At 36.7% G+C, this 9,517-nt stretch overlaps 1 protein-coding gene across 1 annotated transcript; it reads left to right on the top strand.

Moving 5' to 3' along the window:
• The first annotated feature begins 395 nt into the window (after positions 1 to 395).
• LOC127663527 (WD40 repeat-containing protein SMU1) lies at positions 396 to 8,632 on the top strand. Its single transcript, XM_052155146.1, has 12 exons — positions 396 to 512; positions 2,243 to 2,453; positions 2,606 to 2,758; positions 5,244 to 5,354; positions 5,498 to 5,626; positions 5,712 to 5,831; positions 5,954 to 6,070; positions 6,159 to 6,286; positions 6,363 to 6,489; positions 6,756 to 6,923; positions 7,793 to 7,945; positions 8,289 to 8,632. The coding sequence occupies exons 1-12, from the start codon at positions 487 to 489 to the stop codon at positions 8,385 to 8,387; spliced, it is 1,542 nt and encodes a 513-aa protein (XP_052011106.1). The 5' UTR covers positions 396 to 486; the 3' UTR covers positions 8,388 to 8,632.
• The last annotated feature ends 885 nt before the right edge of the window (positions 8,633 to 9,517 follow it).

The following is a 9,517-nucleotide window of genomic DNA, read 5'->3' on the forward strand; positions in this document are numbered from 1 at the left end:
TAGGCTGTTATCCAATAAATAAAAAAACAGGGTGTTGTGAAAATAGGATAAGAAAAAATACAAAGGAATAAATCACATTAATACATTGTAAAATTCAGAGTTTTGGTTACTGTTTTTATCTAAAAGATTATCTGATGCTGTTAATTTACTGCTTGATTTCACATAACAGCATCATAAACTTTTATTTTTCATTAGAAAATTTCCATTTGTGAAGATCCATTTTATTATAGATTATGATAAGATAATTAAAATTAAATCATCATCTTCTAATATGTGGAACTAATGGACTACTGAATTCTAATTCATGCGTGGTGTGACGTGTCCAGTGTCAGTCTGTAGTTGTGAGTGCTGTTACAGACCGCTGTGTGTCACTGTTGTTTCATTTTACAAGTTACATTCAGAGTAGTCGAAGAAGACACGCGTGTTGTTCCTGTCGTGGGGTCTCTCCAGTTTCTCGCTGCACCGCGGTTTTAGCATATTTCAGCAATGTCTATTGAAATAGAATCAGCTGAGTAAGTAAATCGCATTTTTTAAATATATTAAGTCATCATATGCACGAATAAGAATGTGTTTTGAACTTGCACTTTAGTTTGTGCAGGCTGTGTTTGTGCTGTTGTAGGCCTTCAGAGGGCTATCTGGCTAACTGTGTTAGCATTGAGGGGGGTATTTACGTTTTGCAAACAGTTTAGGCATTACATATATTTATTTCTTGTCCTAATCATATCTAGGTCATTTGTGATCATCTTTATATAAATTAGTTTGCTGTTTGTCTTAATATGTAAAGTTGATCATTGTAGATCAAGATTTCTCCATCTGTTTTGTATAACTACAAATAAATTAAACATCGGAAAAGATTACATGTTCTGAATCCTTGTGCGTCAATAATAAAAAGTAACTCGGAGGTCCATAGAAGACAAAAATGTCCGCGTCAAAATACAGCATTAATAATTATTTATAAATATATATATGTTTTTGTCCACTTTCAATGAGCTAATCGTTTTAACTAACATCAGTCCTGATCATAACTACCAAATATTCATAAATATTCAGGATTTTAACCCTTCAAATGCCAGTTTGTTTATATAATGCCACTGTTGTTTTTCTATGAATAAAAAAAAAGAATTTTCATATACTAAATGCTAAGGGAATTTTTTTTTATTATTATTACCGTCTGGTATGTTTCAGTGATTAGCAATTTTTTTTATTTTGGTGCATTATTATTGTTTGTGCAATGTCAGAGTTAATAATAAATAAATAAAAAAACGACCTTAGACGTCAAAAATATCTGCATAAAAAAAACTGCCATAAAAACATTATATATTCATATTATTTTTCATATTATTTTTATTTCATATTACTTTCACTGACTTAACCAACATCATCCCTGATCATAACTATCAAATATTCATACATTTTCAGCATTTTAACCCTTTAAATGCCAGTCTGTGTACATAATTCCTCTGTTATTTTTACAAACACACACACATTTCCCAAAACACACTCTGACATCCATACCAACACACCCATACAATTGTAGCTGTATCATTTATTCATTTGGCCTGTAGTGCTCTATAATACAGCAAATTGAAAATAGGAAAAAAGCATGTATTTGTTCCATAGGCTAAACATGACCATCTGGTCGGAAATATAAAAACTTTACATTTTGAAGCCATTGAGTGAAAGCATAATATCATAGAATTCATGATTTTTTTTGCTTCAATGGCACAGGGATCAAATATTGCAGTTTTAATAGTTTTCATTGGGACATTTTTGTAGTGAAAATATTTTGTGTACACAGTGTATTATAGATGTATTTTAGGAACTGGGGTTGAAATATCAAAATTCCACCAAAAATGCACACCTTTAGCAAAATGTATGCTGTTGGCATTAAGTTGAAAAAACAAAAATACAAAATAAAAAATGTCCCGAAGGTCGCAGGAGGGTTAATATGATTTATATGAATTGCGAAGATCACATCTCTGCAAGCTAAGAAGTCTGTGACGGGGCATAGATGCTTAGACTTCTTGCTGCTTTATATACATTTTGGAGTATTATAATTATATTTAGTGTTATAATTAGACCATCACATATGAGTGCAAGCATTGCTTTTGACATTGCAGACAAAAACTTTAATTAAACTTTCATTTAGTTTTTAAAAATATTTTCTTTCGCCACGGTGTCATAAATAATAACTGAGAATCTTACACTTTCTCAATGAATTGTCTTTGTTCTGTTTCTCCAGCGTGATCCGTCTGATCATGCAGTACCTGAAGGAAAACAGCTTGCATCGGGCTTTAGCAACACTCCAGGAGGAGACGACGGTGTCGCTCAACACAGTGGACAGTATTGAGAGTTTTGTGGCTGATATCAACAGCGGTCACTGGGACACTGTACTGCAGGCTATACAATCCCTCAAACTCCCAGACAAGACCCTCATTGACCTTTATGAACAGGTGAGATCCAGGAAAAAATCAGGATGTGATGGTTTTGGTCCAAGTTTCATTTTTATGAGTCAGTTGTAATGATTAAAGCTCATTGCACACTGGTAATTTTTCTGTACTGATCTACAAATAATGGTGATAATTGTTGTTGTGGTGTTTTGCAGGTTGTTCTTGAGCTGATTGAGCTGAGAGAGTTGGGAGCTGCCAGATCGTTGTTGAGACAGACGGACCCCATGATCATGCTGAAACAAACACAACCTGAGCGATACATCCACCTGGAGAATCTCCTGGCTCGCTCATATTTTGATCCCAGAGAGGTAAGGGCTCTGAAATGAAATTCACAAAAACTAGCAGTTTAGTTTTTAAACATACTGCCTTTTAAAAGCCAAGCAGTGTATATAATAAAGTAGCCATTCGAGGATTCACAATTGACTTATGGCTGTGTTTGGTTACTAGTTACAACAAAAACACAGATGTAAGACATTAACTTTGCCACTTTAACAAATTAGAGATATAAAAATAATAACTTTTACTTGTTGTAATTCCATTTCTGATTTACAATTTACTAGTGATAGACCGATATATCGGCCAGGCTGTGTCAGTTCCAAAATCTATCAATAAATTTGCCGACGGATAGTCAACACTTTCCGTTTACAAAGTTTTTTTCATTTTCAAGTTTAAGTGAATTTTAGTAAATATTGAATAAAGTGTTTGTTTCGCTTTGGAAATTTTGTGTACATCTGATTTGCTGTTATTAAATTGCATTATGTTTATCGACATTCATACTAGCCATCCTGCTCTCAAGATATCTTTATCAGCCATTTAAAAATCCATATTGGTCTTTGACTAATTTTAACTATTGAAAGCTTAATTATTGGTTAATAATAAAAAATAAAAAAAATACCCAGAAAGAAGATACATGCAAATTTTGTATTTTTTATATATATATATATATATATATATATCCAGAGAAGAGCATGTTATGGATTAAACTATGTCAGTCCTCATTCCCAAATAAACATATAACTTCTGCAACACCTACATTTGCTCCAAGGTAAATTAAAGCTAAAAACTAAACGTTAATTTGTTTATGTATTGATTCAAGTCAAAGTATATGTGATAGTAAATAAACGGTTCACAGCATCAAAATGAGTGTGTTATGAGACATTATAAACAGCTCTGTACATTTAAGCTAATGTTATTAGATGTGTAATCACTATTAAATGAAGATATTCTCTTTTCAAGTGACTACAATGTTTGCCTTGATTCAGAGTCTGCACAGTTTTTAATCAAATTCCTGTGTATTCTAACAATTTATTTTTACAAAAACTACAGATAAATATGTATTACAATGTCACTCTTCATACCAGCCCTTGTAAAAATATTGTCCATTCAGTTTATGCCAAAAAAAAAATATATGCGCCGTCCACGCCAATCTCCCATTCCAATGGGTGTAAGACTTGGGTGCAGTTCCAAGCAACATAGCAGTATGACAATTACAATAAACATCTGATTTTAACACCACACAGTTTACACATCTTGTTACACAACACAATATACACCAAATAATATACAGTATACATAAAATATGAAGACTGTATACAATAACCCCCCATGAAGTGTTGTGTTGACATTCAGCTGTCGGTTGATAGTCAGTTGCCAGTGTGTTATTAATTGAAGTATAAAATGTGAGTCCAGTCTGAGGCTAATAAAGTGCAGTGCTGTTATATGTATCATGAGCGATCAACAGTTCAAAAGTCTGATTGCTTGGGGGAAGAAGCTGTCATGGAGTTGGTTGGTGTGGGTCCTGATGCTGCGATACCGCTGATGATGTGTCTGGCAGTTTGCACCACCCTTTGCCAGGCTTTGCGGTTGAGGGTGGTGCTGTTGCCATATTTGGTGGTGATGCAGCCAGTCAGGATGCTCTCGACAGTACTGGTGTAGAACTGTGTGAGGATGTGGTGGTTCATTCCAAACTCCCTCTGCCCTTCCTCTGGAAGAAGAGGCACTGGTGAGCCTTCTTCATGTGAGTTCCACAGTGATGTGGACACCAAGGAACTTGAAGGGCTGCTGTTCTCTGTCTTTCCTCCTGATCTCCACTACAATCTCTTTGGTCTTACTGACTGACGTTGAGGGAGAGGTTGTGCTCCAGAGTGTGCACCACCTCGCTCTTTCATCATTTCATTCATCATTCAAATACATTTTTCACATCAATCATCATGCTATGATATTTTTCAATTGTTTTTATCTTCTATTTATCTTTTATTGTGACTCTCTTTAAAATTTTGGCCTGGCATGTGTTCAACAGATCCAATCCTTGTTCAATGGAAATTATTTATTTTAAGAATAATAAAACGCTTTTATACCCCTTTGTAAAAATTAGCATAACAATCAATTGAGTAAAACAGCGATCTGATGACAAAAGGTAAATGGCAAAATATCAGTAGTGGTATTGGCCAATAGCTTTCTGTTAAAATCAGTATCGGTATTGACAAAAATGTTCCTATCGGTGCATCCCTATTATTGAGATCTGTAATTCATATCCTGCATATGATTAAATGCTGAAAGGGCTTGCAATACAATGTAATGTACTTGAATTGACCTTTCATTTCCAGTGTGACACATAAGCCCTTCCATGACTCATTATTGTATCTGATTGTCAAAATTGAAAGCACGTTTACACAATTTTAATACAAAATGCAAAGTAACTGTTTATATTTCCAAAATTCAACTTCCAATGCAGTCCTCCCTTAACATTCAGCACATTTGTTTTCCTACAATACTTTTTATTTTTGTTAACAGGCCTACCCTGATGGCAGCAGTAAGGAAAAGCGTAGAGCAGCTATTGCTCAGGCTCTTGCTGGTGAGGTCAGCGTGGTGCCACCCTCACGTCTCATGGCCCTGCTTGGACAGGTGAGCAAAATATTTCCTGAATCCAGTTATGGAAATGGAGGTTTTGATAACCTTGTACAATCACACTTAATTGTTAGAGTCTCTTAATTTTCCTGTCTGTAAGTTTGATATATTTGATGGTCTGTTTCGGTCTCTCTCTAAAGTCTCTGAAGTGGCAGCAGCATCAGGGTCTTTTGCCTCCTGGTATGACCATTGATTTGTTCAGAGGTAAGGCAGCGGTGAAGGACGTAGAGGAAGAGCGATTCCCCACACAGCTGAACAGACACATCAAGGTACAAGAAAGAGATGCATCACTCCTCTATAGCAAAATGAGATGTGCTGAAGAATTGTTACTAACATGTGGGTTTGTGTTTGCAGTTTGGGCAGAAGTCTCATGTTGAGTGCTCGCGCTTCTCTCCTGATGGTCAGTATATGGTCACTGGATCTGTTGATGGATTTATCGAAGTTTGGAACTTCACTACTGGAAAAATCAGAAAGGTCATTACCTCTAAGCATAGCTACATCACTAAGACATATTTATGTGTTTGCAGTGTAACCATACACTTCAACCTGTGTGTGTCTTGGTAGAGTATATTAATGCACTGATGTGTGTTGTGCAGGATCTGAAGTATCAGGCGCAGGATAACTTCATGATGATGGATGACGCCGTGCTGTGCATGTCTTTCAGTCGAGACACTGAGATGTTGGCCACAGGAGCTCAGGATGGCAAAATTAAGGTGTCATACATGCAACCAAACAAATATCTGAAACTGAAGTGCTTAAGGGCTGTGATATTGATGATATGTTCTGGCTTGTGTGATTCAGGTGTGGAAGATCCAGAGTGGTCAGTGTCTGCGGCGGTATGAGCGTGCTCACAGTAAAGGCGTCACCTGCCTCAGCTTCAGTAAAGACAGCACTCAGATTCTCTCTGCCTCATTTGACCAGACCATCAGGTGAGCTCCACTCATCGCTGTTCTCAGCTCCTGCAAAAACAGTCAAATGAACTACATGACATTTGTTTCTCAACAGGATTCATGGGCTGAAATCAGGCAAGTGTTTGAAGGAGTTCAGAGGTCATTCTTCATTTGTGAATGAAGCCACTCTTACTCCTGACGGCCATCACGTCATTAGCGCCTCTTCCGACGGAACTGTGAAGGTACGAAGGTCCGTTTAGACATCTTTGGTCCATGTTGTGTTCATATATCAATCGAAACGTTCCAGAGTTCGTTTGGAAGCGGACCGAGACCCACTTTTTAGGCGGTCTCGGTTTGCTTGTTTAGTGCGCACCAAGGTTCGGGTTACAGCGTTCACACTTGCACTAACAGAGCAATCGCACCAAAGTTTGTTTTAATTTAACCAAACCTGCCAAGTGTGAACACACCCTCAGTCTCATAAATACCTAACATGTATTTTCTCTCCCAGATCTGGAACGTGAAGACCACAGAATGCACCAGTACGTTCAAGTCTCTGGGCACCTCTGCTGGCACAGACATCACCGTCAACAATGTGATCCTGCTCCCCAAAAACCCTGAGCATTTTGTCGTGTGTAATCGATCTAACACTGTGGTCATCATGAACATGCAGGGCCAGGTGAGGAAAATATAACACTGCTCTGAAAACAGTTTTGAACATTTTGATTCTTCTAGATTGAATATAGAAAACTTGTAATTCTACTTGAACACAAAAAGGAAATTAAGACCAAATTGAGTCAGTCATAGCATTTTTCATTGTTAGTTCACGTGAACAACTAATCGACAAAATTGGTAATGAAATTAATCAACAACTAACTTCATTATCAATAAGTCGGATGTGTGTGACGTGCGCAGAGAAGCTCCAAGTGAAAATACGTTTGCATGATAAAACTAAAAATGCCAGAGATGAGTCGAAGCGCATGGAAGCACTTTGCTAAGCACTTCATCACAGATCACAAGCATTTAGTTTAATGTGGGCCGGTTGCTGCATCAGGTGCGTCGACGGAGTGCTTGTGTTTTTTGCTGCACATGAAAGTTGTTTACGATTTACTGATATTTTGTATGTTTTTATAATTAATAAATATTATGAATTCAAAATCATGCTCATGTTTCCATTTTGCAGAATTTCATTGTTGCATTTTTCTTTAAATGGCCATGCTTCAATTTAGAACACTTGAATCAAAATATCACAATATGCATTAAAGTGAGAATAAAAATATGGATGAATATTGTCAATGATGAGAAATGTAAATACAGCAAATTCCCATGTGATTGCTTTTAAACACCTCTAGAGGCTGCTGTTAACCAAACTGTAGAATCATCATCCAGCACCAGCGGCAGTGAAACATTAAGAAATGTAGAAAGAAAACAAATATAGATCTATACAGATTACTGATAGATCCAAAAAGCAACCATTGGCACTGATATATCAGTATACCCCTATTATGTACATTATCGATCTCTGAGAATTTGTTTTCCTGTTTGCAGATTGTGAGGAGTTTCAGCTCTGGTAAGAGAGAGGGAGGTGATTTTGTGTGCTGTACTCTGTCTCCACGTGGAGAGTGGATCTACTGTGTCGGAGAAGATTTTGTGCTGTACTGTTTCAGCACAGTCACGGGCAAACTAGAGAGAACCCTGACTGTAAGTGTTCCTTTCTGAATTGACAGCTTTGGACAAATTCATGTCATGCTGACATACCAATACAGGTTTCCAACAGTCATGGAAAAACAGAAAATTTGTTTCCAGGACTGTAAAATTGCGATGTTACATATGACACTGAAGCTTCAAAGCTTGTGTGGACTGTAGCGCAATTTTGGGCTTGTATTCTTTTCAGAGAATCACTTGATAGGTGAAAATCTAAGCCTCACTTTCTGTCCAGTCACATGCATACTTCACTTTGGGGGATTTTTTTAGCTATTCATGGTATTTAAACCACTGTAACCACTACTTCAAGTTTTTTGATGATTTGTTTGTCCTCTCACAGGTTCATGAGAAGGATGTAATCGGTATCGCCCACCACCCACACCAGAATTTGATCGCCACGTACAGTGAGGATGGACTCCTCAAACTCTGGAAGCCATAAACAATAGTTATGTGAATTCTACATGGGTCCCCTGATTGGTTGGGGCTGGTAGAAGATATTTCCTACTTTTTAGCCCTTTTTTATACATACCCATAAGTGCAGTGGATAATTTTCAACTGGGCATTTTCTTTTTGAAGCATCTATAACTTATGGCTACAAGTTTTGTTCTTTAAGTCCAACATTAGAAAATCAGAATAATTGTACATTCCTTCCCATTAAAATATGTCTGACCTTTACAATTAAAACATTTGACTGCAAGTTGTGTCTTTATTGCATGTAAAAAAATCTAGATATGAGGAACAGTGGTTGGGTAACGGAAACAAATATTTAATTGACACTTCTCAGTTTATGATATGTGAAAAGATGTATTTCTGATGCTCCGCCTCCTCTACTCCATTATAAGTTCTGGTCCTTCTCTAAATTATAAATTTAATCTGCCTTTCAATATGGAGCTTTTACAGTTTATGTACTACTAGGAAGAGATGAGTTACTTTTCTCTAATATTGAGATCATGAACATCTGTAATGTATAATCGGACACATGACCTTCAGTGCCAAGTTGTTGGAGCATCTACATGAAACTGCATATCCATTGCATTTTAGGGGACAAGACAACAAACAAGTTTTATTGCCACAACAAATTAGCAAATGACTTACAGTTGAAGTCAGAAGTTTACATACATCTTAGCCAAATACATTTAAACTCCGTTTTTCACAATTCCTGACATTTAATCGTAGAAAACATTCCCTGTCTTAGGTCAGTTAGGATCACTACTTTATTTTAAGAATGAAATGTCAGAATAATAGTAGAGAGAATTATTTCTTTCAGCTTTTATTTCTTTCATCATATTCCCAGTGGGTCAAAAGTTTACATACACTGTTAGTATTTGCTAGCATTGCCTTTAAATTGTTTAACTTGGGTCAAACGTTTTGGGTAGCCTTACACAAGCTTCTCACAATAATTTGCTGGAATTTTGTCCCATTCCTCAAGACCGAACTGGTGTAACCGAGTCAGGTTTGTAGACCTCCTTGCTCACACATGCTTTTTCAGTTCTGCCCACAAATTGTCTATCGGATTGAGGTCAGTGCTTTGTGATGGCCACTCCAATACCTTGACTTTGTTGTACTTAA

This window comes from Xyrauchen texanus, chromosome 23, assembly GCF_025860055.1.
Source record: "Xyrauchen texanus isolate HMW12.3.18 chromosome 23, RBS_HiC_50CHRs, whole genome shotgun sequence".
NCBI classification, from domain to species: domain Eukaryota; kingdom Metazoa; phylum Chordata; class Actinopteri; order Cypriniformes; family Catostomidae; genus Xyrauchen; species Xyrauchen texanus.

Excerpts from the sequence above, each read along its gene's own strand:
- LOC127663527 (XM_052155146.1), top strand. The coding sequence starts at position 487 with ATGTCTATTGAAATAGAATCAGCTGA. Across the intron at positions 2,454-2,605 it reads TCATTGACCTTTATGAACAG|GTTGTTCTTGAGCTGATTGA; the intron begins GTGAGATCCAGG and ends GGTGTTTTGCAG. Across the intron at positions 6,490-6,755 it reads CTTCCGACGGAACTGTGAAG|ATCTGGAACGTGAAGACCAC; the intron begins GTACGAAGGTCC and ends TTTCTCTCCCAG.